Source organism: Corapipo altera, unplaced genomic scaffold (genome assembly GCF_003945725.1).
Source record: "Corapipo altera isolate COAL_440 unplaced genomic scaffold, ASM394572v1 133, whole genome shotgun sequence".
In the NCBI taxonomy this organism is placed as follows: Eukaryota; Metazoa; Chordata; class Aves; order Passeriformes; family Pipridae; genus Corapipo; species Corapipo altera.
The window spans coordinates 2,115,818-2,134,944 of record NW_020884939.1 but is presented as its reverse complement, the minus strand read 5'-3'; the positions used below and the strand labels follow the sequence as shown (position 1 = coordinate 2,134,944).

Sequence of the window (19,127 nt, the reverse complement as noted above, 5' to 3'; positions counted from 1 at the left end):
GAGACATGTGTGAGGTCGTGTTTGTGACCATAACAAACCTGGACTCAGCATCCCAAACTTTATTTAACTCTGCAGTCTTTATTTTTTAGGGCAGTTTTTGTCAATACCTTGGGATCTTGTAGCACCAAGGGAGGGAGAGGAAGGTGAGGGAGGGAGCATTGATTTGCTTGTTGGTGTATCTGATTTGTAGGTCCACATGTGTTGCAGCATCAGTTGGGACACTTCCAGGTGGAGTCCTACCTGTATGGTGTGGCACAGATCGCCAAAATTGGGGCATTTCTAGCTCTGGAACCTCCAGCACCAAGTGGTACCCATGCTGAGAAGGGAAAGATGCTCGTGGGAGGTTGGCCCACCTGAGAGCTGGAGTTTGGTCCCTGGGGCAGAGCAGAGGACAAAGGGAGGAAAGAGAAGCTCAGCACTGTGGGAACAGGGGCTGTGCCCAGAGAAGAAAAGGTGGAAATTCCCGGCGGTGAGAAAGGAAGAAACTGGTCCTCTGGTATTGAAGTACCAGGGAGGGGAGGAGGATGCCAAACAACGCTAGGAAGCTCCTGAGGGCTTCCCAGCTTGATGGAAATGGGAGCGTGAGGGCAAAAGGCTTTGTTTTTTGTAGGGGTTTCCTTCCATTGGAGCGTGGGGTGTTTCTGCTCCCACTCTGGATGGTGAGGCAGCGATGCCAGGCACCAAAAACAGCCACCCACCAGAAAAACCCCAAAACCTCCCAGCTTTGATCAAATCCCAGGGGTTTTTCTCTCTGTAAAAGCAGGTGTGAGGTGCTGGGAGCCCAGCTGGCTGCGGGGTTTAGAGGGAAAGGAATAAAACTAGTCAAGGTAATTGCTAAAATCCTTTTACAACCAGCCAGAGACCTCCCTCTGTGCCACAATGGGGACACCAGGCCCTGGTCTTGGGTACCTGCTCTCCATCCTACCTGCTCTTGGCTTCAGGGATTAAATCCTAACAGGGAAGAAGGGATGGGGAAGCCTTGTCCTCTAAGCTAGTCTCACTGATCGTTTGGGGGTTTATTCTTTAATGGGGATATTGCTGAAAGTGGGAGGAGAGAAAAATCTTAATATTTGACATTCAGTATCAGCAGGGATTATTTTTTTTCTCTTAAATCTTTTTCTATCCCTGTTCTCCCTCTCCCCCCTTTTTTTCCTTCTGTTTGTCCTCTCAGTAAAAGGAGAAGGGAAGAAAAGGGCAGAGAAAGGACAATGAAAAGCAAAATATTACCAGACTCCATTTGTGGTGGTTGTTTTTGGTTTTTTTTAATGTTGTTTTTCTTTATCGTAGCAACAAATCTGAAAGATTAAGGGCAACTTTAAAGACTGTTTAATAAAGGGACCTTAATCAGCTGCTCTTGTGATGTTCCTCCCCCAGTTGAATTAATGGGGAATTCGGGGCATGAAGTGGACCTTTCCTTTTGTTGTTTTTTTTTTTAATGATTAAATAATAATGTGAAGTTTAAAATTATTTCAAATCAGGACAGTGCTGCCCCAAGCACCTTCCCCTGTGGAACTGGAATGTCTGGCAGGGTGGGAGGTGACCCCTGGCTGCTCGGTCTGGGTGCCTGGCACGGGGGAGTGGGTGCTGCGGGTCCCGGGGAGCGGGTGCTGCTCCCAGCCCACGCCTGCCGAGCGAGCGGCGGGAGAACAGTGGGAAAAGCATCCGGAAAAGTAGGGCAGCATCTGGCGAGGGGCTTGCAGAGAGGCTGGCTGGAGGCGGCGGGTGCATCCTTCCAGCCCGCTTTGGCTTCCCGGGGCTGGCGGGAGGAGAGAGTGAGTGAGAAAAAGACAAAAACGATGGGAACAAACAAACAAAACAAAACAGAAAAAAAAAAAAGGCAAAACCCCAAAAAATCCCCACAAAAAACCAAACACAAAATCCTCAGCTTTCTCTTCTTCCTTTTGCGAAGAAGGTCCCCTCTTTGCAGCCAGCTGCCTGAACTTTTTGGTTTGCCTCGCAGGGTTCATGCCGCCACATTGGCTTCCTCGGGCTGGGACATGCACAGCCGCCTCCTCTGGATTTTGGGACACAAGTACCACCGCCCAGGACCACCAAACCTTGTGAGCCACTTTTAGAAAGTGTGGCTGGGTTGTTTCCCACCCCCACACCCCCCAAATGTTTGGCATCAGCATGCTCAGAGGGTGAAAGCTGCTGCCCTCCAGCTCACGGTCCAGTGGGATGCGCGTGTTCAGGGAGGGATGCTCAGAGCTGGGATGGTGCCTGCTGGGCAGCAGAGCCTCCTTCTCTTCCCAAGGAGCAGTGGGTAGTTCCCAGCCCTGCTTGCTGCTGGTTTGAAGTCACTTTTTATGCCCAAAACCAAGGCAGCCGCCTCTGGATTTGCACAGTCAGGGAAAAAGAACCCCCAGCTGAAATTTGCACTCTCGGAGGGAATGCTGGGGAATTTACATTTTGAAATATGTGTGTGATTTCAGTGAAGGGGAAATTGCTCTCTCTCTGCAAAACCGGCAACTTTCCTTCACACAGAGTTAGCATTTTAAAACTGCACTGCTCAGTTGAACAGGACACCCTTCTTTTCCTTCCCTTTTTCCATTTTCCAAGGAGAGATCCCATCTTGCACTTGGTTTACTGCAGTTTGAAAGATAATTAATAATTCCTTGGACTTTCTGGCGCTAACCAGGGCAACAAGTCCCTGTTTGTTCCTTGTTTTCTTTTCCCTTCTCTCTTTTCTTGTTGAAATTATTATTCTTTTCACAACAGAAACCCAGCACACGCCGTACATGTGAATAAACAGCACGTTACCGCATTCTCTGCTGCTGGCTCTTTTCTTTTATGAGCCAAAGCAAATAAAAAAAAAAGTTCATATAATTATTGTGTCCATTAAAAATAATGTTGTAGCTTAGTAAATAGAACAAACCCTACAAGAGGACCGTGACAATGGAATTAAAATAGCACAAAGGGAAGTGTCTGTGCCCGTAACAAGAACCAGCGCTAGATGAAATTTGGAGATAGTTTTCCAACATAACTGCTTCCCTGAAGGGAATGTATAAAACAGCACAAAAGAAGCGAGCACAATAGAGTGTAACAGGGATTTGCTACATAATTCCTCCTCCTTTTTTTCTGCCTTTCTTTTTTTTTTTTTTAATTCACTCTCTTTTCCGCGGGTATTTACGGGGATCTGCGCAGCTCACAGCTCTGCTCCGTTAAAACCAGAAATAAGGAACAATTTACTCCAATCTGCCTGTGCCGTGTTATAAATCCATATAATGAAAAATGAAGAGGTTTGTACCATAAGGGATCTCAGCTGTTTACACTTCTCAGGAGGCTTCATCTTTGATTATAATAATCATAAAGATAAACAAAAGAGTAGTGGCTCCATAAATACTCCAACGTAATGCGTAATCAACAAGATGAATCTCTCTCTTCCCAACTCCCAGCAAGGGAAGTTGCTGCCAGAGCCTGGGTGTTTCTCCTTTTGGGGGTTGGAGATGGTTGGGATTTGGGTTGGACCCACTTAGTCATGGCTGGCAGGGGCACAGAGAGGCTGCTGTGAGATGAACAGGGGTGCTGAGTTGGGGTGCCCAAGGATGCTGTGGTGGGATGTGCAGGGATGCTGCCATGGGATGTGCAGGGATGCTATGGTTGTGATGCCCTGTGTGAGGGCACCCTGCCTTATTTTACCTCTCAGGCTGCTTTGCAAAAACCTGACCTGAGAATTTAGCTAAAAAGTTGATTTATTTTTATATTTTTGTCTTTAAGTGTTGTTTGATCCATAAGGCCATTGCATGCACACACATTCTTGGTGCTGCCCAGATGCTCCTACCCACCCTTTTTTCAGCATAGACTTTGCTTTCTTTATTTTGTTTCCCCTTCCCCATCCAGTCCTGGTTTAATAAAGGTGTGCAGTGAGATAGGCCGGCTGCAGGCTTTTCCTTTGGCTGGAAGAGGAGGAAATCTGCTTATTTTTTTTCCAAGGGTGTAATTAGGGCTGGCTGGGTGCACCCCCTCATTACCCACACTGAGGAGGAATGCTCTCTAATTATAAAGCTTGCCTGTCCCCGGGTGGGAGGGAGTGCTAACCCACTGGGAAATGCCTGTCTGTCCTGCTGTCCATCTGTCCCGAGCTGGGTGGGCTCTGGGAGGAGCTGGAGGTGATGGGGTGAAGGAGGGGCGCTGGACGATGCCAGAGTTTGGTAGGAAGGGTATGCAAAGGGACTGTGAAGCTCCTGGCAGAGGGCAGCCAGTGGGGGGAAAGGAGCTGATTTGTCAGGCAGAGGTGCTTGGGGGAAAGGTTAAAGTGGCTCTTTGCAGGTTTAATTATTAATAAAAGATTGGTGAGAATGGAGAGGCCAAATGCACCCCATGCAGCCAGGCTCCCAGGTGCTTTCCTGGCTGTTGGGAGCAGGAGGGGATGGGTTCCACTTTTTGAGGGGCCAGAGAGGTAGAACAACATGTTCTGCAGACCCAGCACAGCCCTGAACATGGTAGCACACCGATGGCTGGGTTTCTGTGCTCCAGCCTTTGCTGAGTTACCATGTCTGGGGGAGCTGTCAGGTGCCACGGGGAGGGTCACCCCACGTCATCCCATTGGCATTTTGACCTCAAAATTCGACCTTGCTCCAGACTGGAGATGAGACAGAATCATGGAATGGTTTGGGTTAGAAGGGACCTTAAGGATCATCTCGTTCCCTGGACAGGGACACCTTCGCCTAGATCAGGTTGCTCCAAGCCCTGTCCAACGTGGCCTTGGACACTTCTAGGGATGGAGCAGCCACAGTTTCTCTGGGTAACCTGTGCCAGGGCCTCACCACCCTCACAGCCAAGAATTCCTTCCATGAATCTAACCTAAATTTCCCCTCTGTCGGTGTGAGCCCAAATGAACTCAGAGGCCAGGTACCACTGGTTTTCCTTGGTCCCCCCAGAGGTTCCATGCTTAGTTTTTTGGCCTCTCTTGGGTCTGTCCCATCGAGGGAGAGGTTAATGAGCCACACTGAGTTAATGAGGCCGGGGGTTACATCAGCCAGCTCAGCCCTGGGGACCTGTTACATTCCCCGCCTCTCACTTTCATCAGCGCTTCCCAGCTTGTGCCTGAGCCCGCTTTGAACAATCCCAGGGTTTTGAAGGCACAGGATTTTGTGGGCTCTGTGCAAGGAGGCAGCAGGGAGAGTTTGATGTGAGTGGCTTCAAATTTTCCAAACCCATCCTCAGTGACACTCTGTATTTTGGGTGGTCCTCCTTTCTCCCTGCTGTGGCTCCAGTGGAAGGCATCCCTGGAGAAGGGACAGTGGGCTTGGCATGGCACTGCCCCACCTCATGGAGACTTTGCCTTTGAAGATGCCCCAGGCTACTGCCGCCTCCTCAGTGATGGGGCATCATGTTGGGTGACCACACATGTGTGGGGGGCTGAATTTGGGATGAGAAGGGGATCTCAGGGGGAGGAAGGATGCTCAGGGTGGTTTTAGGATGAAAAGCTTGGCTGTGTGTTAGCGCTGGACACAAAATTGTACCAGGAGAGTACAGTTGTGATGGAAAGCCCATGGGAACAGGGCAGGCCTGGAGTGGTGATTGTGGTTCCCCATAAGCTCAGGGATGGACTGGAATGTGGTGGGAAGGCTTTGCATCCCTCCGGGGCTGGCAGTGGGGATGCCCTCAGTGGGGCAGGCATTCTGGGATAGGAGTGAGCCAGGCCATGGCTCCAGCATAGAAATCTGCTGGAGCATAAATGGCAACAGCACTAATCCCTAAATGAGTTCTCCCTGGAAGCAATAGGGGGGGAATTTGGAGAGGGAGGGAGGGAGTCCCACTCCAACCTTTCAGACACCTCCTTTGGCCAAGCCAGTGGCCAGAGCATCCCCTCCATCTCAGTCTCTGGAGCCAGAGCCATTCCTATCCCTGCTGGGGGATTGGGAAGGGGGATTGGGAAGGCAGATGACTCTCCTCCTGTGGTGCTGGAGATAAGCTGCCATATATTTTTTCATTTCTACAGGAGGAATTTATCCCACCTGGCAAGTTTAACCGTTGCCTCCCAGGCCTTCCCCTGAAACAGCGCTTGCCCTGAGGCAGATGGGAATGGGGGGAGGTGGAGACAGAAGGGGTTAAGCGTCCACTGCCGCTGAGATTTAGTCGGAGAAACCCAGCCGGAGGACCCAGGCATCCCAGCTTAATCCTTACATCCTTACATTGCATCCCTGCCTGCCTGGTACGGGGGAGGGAGGGATGGTGGCCGTGGGTGATGGGCAGCTACTAATGCTCCTGTAATCTTCCAAATATTTGGAGGGATAACAATTGCAGGAGGGAGGATTTTAACGCTTTCCTGTGGAGGTTTGCTCGGCCATTGCTGCAAAGGGAATTGCTTTCCAAGGGGAATTGCTTTCCGGGCTTGTCATCCCTTGTGCCGAGGTTTGGGGTGATGGAGGGAGGATAAGGCTGGATCCCGGCTCCAGTACTGCTCCCCGTGGAGGGGGTGAGTGGGTTGCTTGGGATCATCAGTCGATCATCAACCGAGTTGCAAGCGCTGGCTGCAAACATCTGCAGGTCACCCCCTGGGGAACAGATGCTGCGGATAATCCAGCTCAACCCCGGCAGATTAAAACGTGTGATGAGGGATGGGGAGAGAGAAGAAGCCCTCGGTGCCTGTTCCCCTCCTCCCTTTTCCGCCTCGCTGCTCCCACCGCACTCATCCTCAAGGCGTCAGGATTTGGCCCCACAGGTTGAGCCAAGAGCTGCTCCCCCTTGCCTTTTCCCCCCCAAAAAAACCATCTCGAGTATCAAAGGCTCCATCTCAAGTACTGAAGGCTCCAACTGCCCCGTAACACCATGCCCCAAGCAGTGTGAGACTGTGGGATGGTGACAGCCTGGGACTTCCAAAAAAAAAAAAAAAAAGGAAAACAAAACCCCAAAAGAGAGCTGGGAAGCAGGCACCCACCTCCAGAGGGAAGGAGGGAAGCCGGCAGATGGGAATCCCCTGTAGACGTCTGCCAGGGAGATGATGATGGCAGTCAGCGGAGCGCACGCTCAAATATTTATTAGTTTGTCACTGCTGGGAGTTTTATTGCTTGTCTGATTGTGGGACTGGAAATCCTGGCTGTGCAGGGCTCCTCTCCTGCTTTCCCATGCAAAAGCATCTCCTGTGCATGCTACTCCTGTGGTCACTGGACCACAGTGTCACCTCGGGTGGGCAGAGCAGAGGTGGCCTCTCCAGAGGTGAGGAGGTTGCACCATTGGGAAAGTGCTTTTATTTTTGGGGTGTTTTGCAGTTGGTGCTGGATAGTCGGGGCAGAAGGAGCAGCAGTTGTTCCTCCACATGGCACAAGCAGCCATATTTTCCCCCCTACCGACTGAATGTGGACTTTTTGGGGGGGCCCCCATGCATGTTAGCTGAGTGAGAGGTTTCCCATGCGGCGGGTGGCCGGGCGTCGGGAAGGGGGATGAAAGGCTGGGTTGATGGCTTATGATAAATGTGCCCAGCATGGTTCTCCTCCCTTTTCTTATCCAAAGTCCCCGTTGTTCCTGTGCCTTAATTCTTCCCCAGCTTGTTTAAATACTAGTGGCCGTATCATGCTGGAGAAAAACGCCCTGCCCAGCTGCACATGCCTTTTTTTTCAGCTGGATTTTTGGTTGGAGAAATCATCTTCCCCCTTGATTTGCTCCCATCCACGAGCCTGAGGGATCTGTGGGGTTGGGGTTCCATGGCATGGCCCCAGTTGTGAGTCTGCCACAAAAAAAACATCATCCTTTTCCCCTGTCTCCTGTTAGAGCTGATTTTTTGGCCCCAGATCTCTCTTGGCCAGAAAAAAAGATCTCTCAGATGTTGTCAGTTGGCAGGATTTAAACTTTCCCAGCAGCCAGGATGCTCTTTGCTTTAAAGGTTCAGGTGTTTTGGGTTCAAACCTTAAATTGAGCAGCTTTTTGTAGCCACCGAAAGCAGATGCTGTATCTGGCTGGGGACATCATTGTATTCCAACCACCCTCATCCCCAAAGCCACTGTGCCTCCATGAGAACAACCTTGAAGTGTTGAGCTTGAGATCCACAGCATTTATTTGGGCAGACCTCCCCTCTTGGAACAGGGGCTTGGATGGGACCCGGCAGGTTTTTGGTACCTCCAGGGGTGTTTCACCCCCAAACCCTGTGCTGGGGGGCCAAAGTGGCTCCCATGACAGCCTGGAGCATCACCCATCCCACTGGAGATGATCACTGGTGAGTCACAAACCTGGCATTTGCATCCCCATCCAGCCATGACTCATCCCCTCCCTGCTCCCGGATCCTCTCGGATGACCTGAGGTCCTGTTTATCGTCACCAGAGTGGCACTGAGGTGGAAGAAAACATGTCTTTGGTATTGACTGCTGAAAGAGGACCTCTCCTTGGTCATGGTTTGGAATCAGGGACGTGCACTTCGGGGTGTCACCTTCATAGGGGAAGGACCTTCTGAAAATTGGCTTCTTTAGGGACATTGAGGCTTCGTGGGTCATTCTTACTAAACAAAACCCAGGAGCCACCCCTGGCCTGGGGATGGGTGGCCAGCAAGCCCCCAGGTGGATTTTTGGAGGGTGCCTGTGCCCTTTCCCAGCTGCCAGGTTCAGGTGTGACTTTGCAGGCTGCATGGCACAGGGATACAGGGAGCATCACTTCAGGGAGGTTTTCACACGAGCCCAGAAGTGAAGTTTTGTTGGCTGCCTCTGTTGCCAGTTAGATTATCTCCTGCCAGCCCTCTTTGCCAGGGAATTTAGATTTGTGGCATCGAAGCGGTTTTTGAAATAAAAAAACCAGCAAACGACCAACAAAACAACAACTCAGCAGATGAAAAATTGAGTAGTAACTTAAAAAAAAATAAGAAGAATAAAAATAAAGGATATTTGCCGGTGGGACACAGGCAAGAGGCTGCTCAACAGGAGAGGGGGAGCAGGAGCAGGGGCCTGAGGTGGGCACGGGGGGCAGTGTGGGACTGCTCAGGGTGGGGGGCTCTCACCTCGGCATTCCCTGTCCACCTGCCCGCCGCAGGGCCTGGGAAAATCACAGGTCTGCAAACAAGATGGGGGAGGAAATAACCAGCAGCAGAGAGGTGGGGAAGAGCCAGCCAGAGAGAGAGAAATTAGCCCGGAGTTTAATTCATTGTTTCCAAAAGAGCAGTTAATGGATTATGACAAATGTCCTACCGCTCTCCCTTAGTGCTGTGTTAAATGGAAATGGAAAGTCAATTTTCCTAAATGGATTTTAAACGACTGACCTCGTGCATTTTTTTTTTCCCCTCACTGATTTTTGCTCAGGAGGCAGCTTGGTCATCTTGTTTTCTTGATGCATCTGATTATATTTATTTTTTTCTCTTCTTCCTCCTCCTCGCATCTTGGGATTCTGATTCTCTCTGTGCAGCACCGTTCCTTGCCAAGGGTGATGAAGGGAGTGGGCTCCTTCCTTTTCCCTGCCAGCTCTGGAGATGTTATCGCGGGGCTGGGGATATTTACTGTTTTCCTGCACGCTGCAGTGCCTGGAGTTGAGAATCACAGCTCTGGCTGAGGGAAGAGAGGAGGAGGAAAAGCTCATAACTCCTTTGGGTGTAAAGAAAAGCCTTGCGATGTGACCTGACTGCTAGTGAGATTCCCAGGAACAACAGGTTAAGCAGTAGCATCCCAGTGCACCTCTGTGGATTTTTCTATTAGTCCTGGGATATTTGGGTTTGATCTTAATGGGTGAAATGTCTGGAAACAGGCTTCCTGCAGATGATACTCAGCATCAGTCACAGCATCTTCCCAAGCTGTTGCTGGGGATGAGCCACCCTGAGGTTCCCATTCCTCAGGGATTATGTCCCTGTGTGAGCACTGAGGTGCTAACCCCTTTCCAAGACTTTTCTTGGCCTGGCCTGAGCACACCTGACCTCTTTTTCCCGTTATTTTTGCATTTAGATGGCTTTTGAAAGCAAAAAATCAGGAAGATGGAGGTCCCCAGGTCACTGACCCCTAGTTTCTGGGGTGGGAGGGTGTGAATCCTGGTGGCACCTTTGGGTGATATTCTCTGGAGCTGGCTGGGCTGGAAGCAATTGCTCACCTGTTGTGTGATGCTGAAATCCAAGTGTTGACAGGGCTCCACTGAGGATGTGGATCTCACACTGGATGTCTGAGATTTGTGCTGGGATAATGGTCAGTATTCCCAGCACTGAGCCCTGCCAGCATTTTCCCTGGGGCATATCCGTGCATTCCTCAGGGCTGTGAGGAGGAGAGCTGGGGTGGGGGACACCAGCCCCTGTGGAGCCTCTCAGTGTCCCCATCAGCATCTCTGGACCTGGGTTTGTTCTGCTTTTTCCCTCGTGGTGTCCTCTAGTGAGATCACCCAGGCTGTGGGCTCAGAGTGTGGGTGAGGGGCTGGTACCCAGGAAAAAACAGGATAAACTCCGCAGCTCTCTCACTAGCAGGGATTTAGGGATTTGCTTTTCTGGTTTTGGGGGAGCCTCCAGCCTTCTTTTGCTTTTCCAAGCATCCTCAGCAAGGGCTGTTGGTGACACCACCATGTGCAGGGCACTCCTGGGGAAGGACGGGAAGGGATGAAGCGGTGTAAGCAGGAGATGCATTCCTGCTGGGATGGGACTAAGGGCACCTCCCCACCCTCTGACTCCCCTGGCAGGGCTGGAGTACAGCGATGTGCTGCCCGACTCCTTCCCCTCAGCGCCGGCAGAGACCCTCCCTCACTTCCTGCTGGAGCCACAGGACGCCTACATCGTGAAGAACAAGCCCGTGGAGCTCGTGTGCCGTGCCAACCCTGCCACCCAGATCTACTTCAAGTGCAACGGGGAGTGGGTCAACCAGAACGACCACGTCACCAAGGAGAGCCTGGACGAGGTCACTGGTGAGCAAACCCACCTCAGCATCCCCCTACCTCCCCTTCCCTCTCGTTTTTCCGGGTGCTTCTGCCCTTTTCCCTCATACACAGCCAACCTGTTGAGGGCTCTCTTCCAGGCAGAACAACAGGTAGACTTTCCAGAACACGGATGAAGGCACGATGGTGATGCTGTGGTCACCACACCCCCTAGAAGCTTGGGGAACTCAACCAGTCTACTTACACACTTACCCTTCTGCAGGACCTGGGCTTGTTAAATGGGATTTTAAAGGCAGCATGTTTAAATCCGATAAAAAAATGGAACAGCTTTCCTGCAAAGTGCCTAATCAACACGTAGGAGCCATTGCCAGGAGGGGTGGCAAAGGCTGGCAGCTTACTCAGGTTCGCAGAGGGATTAGGTGTTTAATGGGTAATGAGAGCAATTGCAGGTAGGATTTGAAATGCCTTTTGATGGCAAATGAGCTCTTCCCTGCCTCAGAGGATAAGTCAGCCTCTGGCTGCCTGGAACAGGGGGTAAGAAGGTGGTTCAGGCAATTTAGGGGGTTTTTTTTCCATGGGACTGGGCTCCACAGAGCTGCTTGGTCCATGCCTTGAAACCTCCTGACATGAGAAGAAGGTTAGAAGTTGGATATATTGTGTGATCAAATAGATTTGCTAAAATTGGGATGCTTTAGCTCAGCTCCCATCTTTTCTGCACCAGTTTTGGTACCTGTGGTCTGACCAGGGGTGGAGGAAAACAGTCACAGTTCCCATGTAACATCTGTTCTCTGCAAATCCCTGAGCATGTGGCATCTGCATGTGGCGTCTGGAGGGCTTTAAACCAAGGCAGCCCTTTTGAACTGCTGTGGTGTTGGCCTGAGAAGTCAGGCTGGGCTTAGAGGAGAGACTTCATTAGCCTGGAGCCACAAGTACTTTTACAGAATCTCTCCTTGTCCCTGTGGTTTTTCCCACAGGGAAGCTGTACCCTTCCCTGGCATCTCTCTCTCTCCATCCTGCACTAGCCATGACCCGGTCTGTGCTTGGGCCTGTCCCTGAACCTGGTCTGCAAAGGGGCGATCATTTCTTTCCTCTGTGGCTCTTTGAGCCTGTCCTCCTAAAACTGCTTCAGATATTCCTGGAGTGTTCTTCTTCCAGAGGAAGGGTGTTCAGAGATGCCATCTCTGAAGGGCAAAGCTGTCCCCTTGCTTCTCCAGAGGCTGACAGGAGCAGGGGCCACAGCATTTCTCTTTTCCAGGGTGCATCTCCACCTTCCAGCTCTTGCAGAGGCCAGAGTTGAAACCCTCACCACTCCAGGGCAGAGTCAGAGCTGGTCAATGACTGAGCAACCTTTGCTGAGGGGTTTTGAATTTATTTATAACATCTGGCCACACTGGGTTGAGCCAAAGGTCCCTGTGCCCTGTGTATGGCAGTGGAGGACGCTCAGGGGAAGAGCACTGAACCAGGACATGGAGGCAATGCTGCAGCCTGCTCTGTTACCCTCCCAGCTTTCTGCCATCCATGATTAGGGACTCCCTGCTCTGATGGCGGTATCTGAGCAGTGTAGTCCAGCCTCAGATGAATTCACCAGTTGTTAATTTGTCTGAATGCTGTTAGGACTCATTTCTCCTCTGGATCATCCCAGCACCCTACAGAAGGGAGTTTCATGGCTTACTGATGTGCACTGTGGGAAAAAACCACTATATTTCATAGGCTCATATAATCCCAGAATGGTTTGTGTTGGAAGAGACCTTAAAGGTCATGTAGTTCCATCCCCTGCCATGGGCAGACATCTTCCCCTAGAGTAGGTGGCTCCAAACCCCATCCAACCTGGCTTGGAACACTCCCAGGAATGGAGCATCCATCTGGGAAACCTGTTGCAGGGGAAACTCCTTTGCCTTGGGCCCTCCCAGCAATCTGTGGAGGAAACAGCGTGCACCACCTCCATCCAGGCTTCAAAGATGGTATTGCTGCTATCAGGGAACATACCAACAGTACCTTCAGTGTGGAGGTGATGCCGTGCATGTAAAAGCTGCTGGCGTGGGCATCTCTGCCCGGCAACTTCCCTGAGAAAAAAGGAGCTGGAACCAAAGTGGTTTAACATGCTAGAAAATCTGCATTTGCAGCGCCTGACCTTGGACAGGAAAGCTGCTGCAAAGGGCACAGGGCAGAGCTGGGCACAAAGGCACAGGTTAACACGGTTAGTTTTTAAGTGTCCTCGGTTAAAAGCTTGGAAAAACGGACCTTTAACAAGGAAAAAAAAAGAAAAGGAACTTTTAGGATGATGTGTCTTGAATGAGCCCGGCTCAGTAATGCTCTGTCTGCGTCTGATCCAAAACATTTCATGTGGAAGAAAGCAAAAATAGGCCAAGTCAGGGAGGATAATTCAGCTGGGTGAGAAGGGCAGGGTGGGAAGAGCAGCCAGGTTTGGATGCCTAGGAGCCCTTACATAGTCACTCCTGTGAGCCTTGAGCTCAGCCTACAGTTTTGGGTAGTCATTGCTTTCAGGGGGACAGAAATAAGGCATTTGCAGGATGCTCCCCACCTTTCCAAGGCTGCTCAACCCACCCCACTGGAGCTTTCCAGATAGACAAGATGTGTTTGAGCCATCTCCATCCTGGGTCCTTCTAAAAACCCTAAGTTTCCCAAAAGCACTTGGCCCAAATACCTTTTCTTTGGTTTGTTTTGTTGGTTTTTTTGTTGGTTTTTTTTTTTCTTTCCCCCGAATAGTGACAAAATAAATTGTATTTCCTTGTCAGCTCTCCTGCAGGAAGGTGGCAGAGAGACAGTAATTGCTCCTCACAGCGCTGGGAGCGGGCTGTAACAAAATTACAGCTGGGGAGCGTGCGGCGCTCGATCGCCGTGAAATTGAGGCCTTTTTAAAATAGAAGCTGCAAATAAAAGGGCAGGTATTGCTTAAAATAAGGAAAAGTAAGCCCTGAGTCTCTCCTGCCCTTGGTGATGGCCACTGATGCTTCAGCATGTTCTGAACATGGTGGTGTCACCTTTGCCACCACACCACTGCCGTGGCCAGGGTGATTGCCTTAAGATCTTCTATTTGTCTTGTTATGGTTGTATTTAAGTGGCACTGACAGGGATGGTTTCTCCCTGCAACAAAGCCTGGGAGGCATCCTTCAAACCCTGGCGGGGGGGAAGGAGTCTGGGCAGGGATGTTGGTGATGTGGGAGAGGAGGGTGGAGGAGGGTGATGCCTCTAGAAATGGTGGAGAGGTCCTGGTCCTGCTCAGTCAGACTGAGGAGGGACAAAACCAGACAATTCCACGGGATCCATTCCCCTGGCTTCAAATCCAGGTCACCCTCCAGAGGGAACAGTCCCCCTGATTTGCAGAGGTGCCATCCCTAGATGAGATGCCCCTGTCCCCAAGCTTTGCACGTCCACCATCCCTCTCAGGTCCCCCTCATCCCAGATGCTCCTGCCGAGCTGATGCCGTCCCTCTCTCCCCTTCCAGGGATGCTGGTGCGGGAGGTGCAGATCGAGGTCTCCCGGCAGCAGGTGGAGGAGCTCTTTGGCTTGGAGGATTACTGGTGCCAGTGCGTGGCCTGGAGCTCGGCGGGCACCACCAAGAGCCGCCGCGCCTACGTCCGCATAGCGTGTAAGTGCCCGGGACATGCCGCGCTTGCTCCCACGGGGTTGCCCATCTCCAAAAGCTGGCTCCCTATGGAAGTCACTTTTCGATCACTCGGAATGACCCATCCTTGCTGGATAGCCCTGGTCTTCGCTCCCCATCCCAGCTCCAGCTTTGCTTCTGGGCGAGGGGCTGTGGCACTACCTGGGTTAATGCCGCAGTACCCGTCAGCTCAGCTCTTCCCAGTGCTTTATTATCCCTAATAACCCAAGGATAGCACCTTGCACGCTCTGCCTGAATCAGCCGCTCAGTGTCCCCGAAGTCCCTGCTGTCATATGTCACTTCTCTGAGCTGCTGTTTGGGGGTGTCAGCCTGACTAAGGGCGGGTTAATCAGGTTGTTCCCTCCCCAGTTTGCTCGATTAGCAAATGAGATGGCAAAGCCGTGGGAGAACAGCCAGGATTCCCCAGCCCCAAATGGATTTTGCTATTAGAGGGCTAATAATCCCACGTGTTATCCAAAACAGAGAGGGCTGATGATTTGGCTAAAGGGTTTAGCTTGAACAGGGAAAATCACGGGATCAGAGGATCATGGAATGGTCTGGGTTAGAAGGGACCTTAAAACTCATCTCATTCCAACCCCCCCTGCCATGGTCAGGGACACCTTCCACTAGACCAGCCTGCTCAAAGTCACATCCAACCCGGCCTTGAACACGTTATTTTTTCAGAGCAGATGAGGTGAAGTGAGGGTTCGGAAGCCACGTTGAGAGGGCTGGAGCTGTAGCAGAGGATTGCAGCACCATCTAGTGATGCTCCTGCTCCTTCTAAGGCTCTGGAGCAGGACACAGCCATATCCCCCACATCCCGAGGGGCCTCTCCTTCCCCAAAACACTGTCCAGCCCCTTGCTGAGGAAGCCTGGCTTTTCCTCTGCAACCTTTCCTCATTGGAATGCAATGGCCACATTTCCAGCAAGTCTGGGGATGTGGCTTAGCCAGGACCAACTAGGGCAGAGCTGAGCAACAAACCCCCTTAACCCTGAAATCTGGGAATTCTCTTCAGCACTGATGTGGGAGCTGAACTGTTCTGCAAATCTCATTTTCCCCTTTCATGAAAAGAGGATCCTGGAGCAAGGTCCAGAGGGGGAAGGAAATAGAGGGGATAAAGAAACAGTGGTCAAGCTGAGGTTTAGCCCCAAAAGGAAATGATGGGATGGGGTATAAGCTTGCAACAACATGAAGGAGGAAAGATACTGTCCTTGAGCACCACATGCTGCCCAAATGCATCCTGGAAAACATGATTCTCCAGCTCCTTCCTCCCAGGACACATTTTGCTCTGGCTGTGCTACGCCAGAGGGATTTCCTCACTTGTGGACACTTGGTGCTGAGGTTCCCACCAAAGTTTTGGAGGTTGCCCTGCTCCTGCAGCAGCTCTGGTAACCCCTGACTTTTCCTTTCCCTCCCAGACCTACGAAAGAACTTTGACCAGGAGCCGCTGGGCAAGGAGGTCCCACTGGAGCATGAGGTCCTGCTGCAGTGCCGCCCGCCCGAGGGGGTCCCACAGGCCGAGGTGAGTGGCTCCACAGCCCCAAGGAATGCCACCCTGGTGGCTGAGGTGTCCCCTCCCTTCTCAGGGCACGTCCTTGCACATGGCTTGTGGCCATGATGGATGGCCTCGTGCCGAGACCATCAGCTCTCACTGTGCAGCAGAAAGGTTTATTTTGGGCAGTGGATCTCTTGCTGTGACATCTAGTAACGCACATAACCTCAGCACCTGCTCAGAACAGCTCCCTCACCCTTCCTGAGGTGCCCTTAACCCCTTTTAGAGGGAAAAATCTTCATCCCAAGGAGTTGGCTGAAGGGGAGCAGTCACCAGTGGGAGCGGAGGGCAGCTGGGAAAGTCAGTATGGATGGGTTTCCCTGCCAAGGTGGCGGAGCTTTCCATGCCCACAGCTCTGTCAGCCCCTGAGAGCTGTGCGTTGGTGGTAGCCACATCCTTGGCCCAAACAGCTGTTATGTGCCTCAGATTTTTAACTTTTTAAGGAGAAACAAATAGAGTCAGAGGCAAAGTTGGCCAGTCAATGGTTGAGGTGCTGAGGACATCAGTAGTCTCGGTGATGGTTCACTCACTGTCCTCACCCACCCCTTTTTTTATTGCCAGGTGGAGTGGCTGAGGAACGAGGACGTCATCGACCCCTCCCAGGACACCAACTTCCTGATCACCATCGACCACAACCTCATCATCAAGCAGGCCCGGCTCCTGGACACTGCTAATTACACCTGCATGGCCAAGAACATAGTGGCCAAGCGCCGGAGCACCACGGCCGCTGTCATCGTCTACGGTACCAGCCCTTGCTTCAGGGAGGGGACCTTTGCTCTGGCCATGTCCCCAGGCCAAGGGGGAACACGGGCACTTTCTGGGAGTGGTAGGAGGGAATTAAATTAGTGCATGAAATTAAGTAATAACCAATATCTGCAGAACAGGATCCTCTTACAGCTTGCACAGCCTGTTAGGGGAGGTTCGGAGGTGTAGGGGTGGAGGTATTTCCAAGCCTTCTCTGTTGGGTAGGAAGGTGGATGGAGGCTGGACCCAGACGGATTGTTTTGATTCTCAAAGCAGCTGAAAAGCTGTGTTTGGCTGAACTTGGCTATGAAACCAAGGATCTCCCTGGGGCCAGGCACGAAAATATTTTGCCAAGTGGAAAAAAGACCAAAGCTTTGTCCCAAAGGGCTTAACTAAAAGGCTTGAGCATCTTGGGCGTGAGGTGGGATATACGAGAAGGAGTCTTGTGATTTGCTTTTTGTGAGAAGGAGCTGTACAAGGGGGTCACAGATGTGAGAAGCCAAGGTTTAGCTGCTGTCCCTGCTGAACTGGGCTCTGGTGTTAGTGCTGTCCATCTCCTCCTGCAGTGAACGGTGGCTGGTCCACCTGGTCCGAGTGGTCTCCTTGCAACAACCGCTGTGGCCGGGGCTGGCAGAAGCGCACCCGGACCTGCACCAACCCCGCGCCACTGAACGGCGGCTCCTTCTGCGACGGGCAACCTTTCCAGAAAATCACCTGCACCACCCTCTGCCCAGGTAAGGCAGGTTTGCAACCTGGCGTGCCCACACTGCCCATGCCCCATGTGGAATGGCCCAGCTCGGCTACCAGTGCATCCCAAGGAGACAGGGGCTCAGGAGACCCAGTCCAAAGCACCCACCTGGAGTACTGCGTCCAGCTCTGGGGTCTCCAGCATAGGAAGGACATTGACCTCTTGGAGTGAGTCCACCAAGATGGTGAGAGGGATGGAGCACTTCTCCTGTGAGGAAACGCTGAGAGAGTTGGGATTATTCAGCCTGGAAAAGAGGATGCTTTGAGGGGACCTAATTGTGGCTTTCCAGTGCCTGAAAGGGCCAACAAGGAAGATAGAGAGAGACTATTTACAAGGGCCTAGACTGACAGGACAAGTGGGAATGGCTTCCCACCGACAGAGAGTAAGTTTAGATATTGGTAAGGAATTCTTGCCTATGAGGGTGGGGAGGCCCTGGCACAGGTTGCCCAGAGAAGCTGTGGCTGCCCCTGGATCCCTGGAAGTGTCCAAAGCCAGGTTGGACAGGGTTAGGAGCAACCTGGTCTAGTGGAAGGTGTCCCTGCCCACGGTAGGGGGTTGGAAAGAGATGATCTTTAATGTGTCTTCCAACGCAAACCATTCTATGATTCCACCCTATTTTAGTCTCAAAGAGCTGGGGGTGTCTGCAGGGACACAATTACCCTCCCCAGATGGCGGCAGGGCTGGATGCACTGGGATAACACTCCCCAAGGGAAGCCCCTTTGTGCTGCCGGCACCATCCCGGCACTGGGGAACGAGCCCCCGGGGCCGTGCCAGGGCTTTTACTGACAGTCCTGTGTTGGGTGTCCCACAGTGGATGGCGCGTGGACGGAGTGGAGCAAGTGGTCAGCGTGCAGCACCGAGTGCACGCACTGGCGCAGCCGCGAGTGCGCCGCCCCAGCCCCCCGCAACGGCGGCAAGGACTGCAGCGGGGGGCTTCTGGACTCCAAAAACTGCACCGATGGGCTCTGCCTGCAGAGTGAGTACCTGGGCAGGTGGGCACAGGCGTGTGGTGCCACTGGCCATGCTGCTCCGTCGCTTGGCCACGCTGTCGCTGGCTGTACCTGCAAGCCGGTGGAGCAGCACCGCTGGCACCTGGGTTTTAGGTTTGTGTCTTCAACAAGGTGTTTTCAAGCAGACTAACCCCTCCCGAAGCTAGTTCTCACCTGGAGGAAAGAAATCCTGGGGATTTTTGGTGGGATCTAAATGTCCCAATGGCATTGAGACCCTCGGCCCCCCTCTAGGTTTGGGGTCTTGGCTGAAGTAAGGCTGGTTGTGGTTGGTGGGGGCAAAGCAGAAGGGGTTTCTCAGCCCCACCGTGAAAACACCTGCCCTGAGTCCTTGCTGGGTAGGAGGTCTGTAGCTGAGTGTTTAGGGAAGCAAACCAATAGTGAAGATAATGGTGCTACTGTGCTGTGAGTGGGCACACTGAAGGCAGCCCAATGCTGCCACCTGCTGCTGTGTGACACCACTGTCCCCTTTAATGCAGCCATGGCCAGATATTTCCAAAGTCCTGTTAGATAGGGACATGCGTCCCAGGGCCTGGCTGGGCATGGGGATGCCCTTGTCACTGTGCTTCTGCCTTGCTTTTGGCATGCCCTGGGGTACAATGCTGATCTCCCATGCCCCCAGGCTGGCTTCCCCCCTTTTTCTGCTTCATCTCATGCCCATCATCACCTTCACCATTTTTTTTTTCT

At 52.2% G+C, this 19,127-nt stretch overlaps 1 protein-coding gene across 1 annotated transcript in view; it reads left to right on the top strand.

Moving 5' to 3' along the window:
• UNC5B (unc-5 netrin receptor B) overlaps window positions 1-19,127 on the top strand; it is a 53,413-nt gene that overhangs the window by 26,434 nt on the left and 7,852 nt on the right. Inside the window, 6 exon segments of the mRNA XM_027661038.1 lie at window positions 10,572-10,793; window positions 14,230-14,373; window positions 15,808-15,911; window positions 16,503-16,683; window positions 17,252-17,419; window positions 18,245-18,409. Coding sequence (XP_027516839.1) covers window positions 10,572-10,793; window positions 14,230-14,373; window positions 15,808-15,911; window positions 16,503-16,683; window positions 17,252-17,419; window positions 18,245-18,409 — 984 coding nt within the window.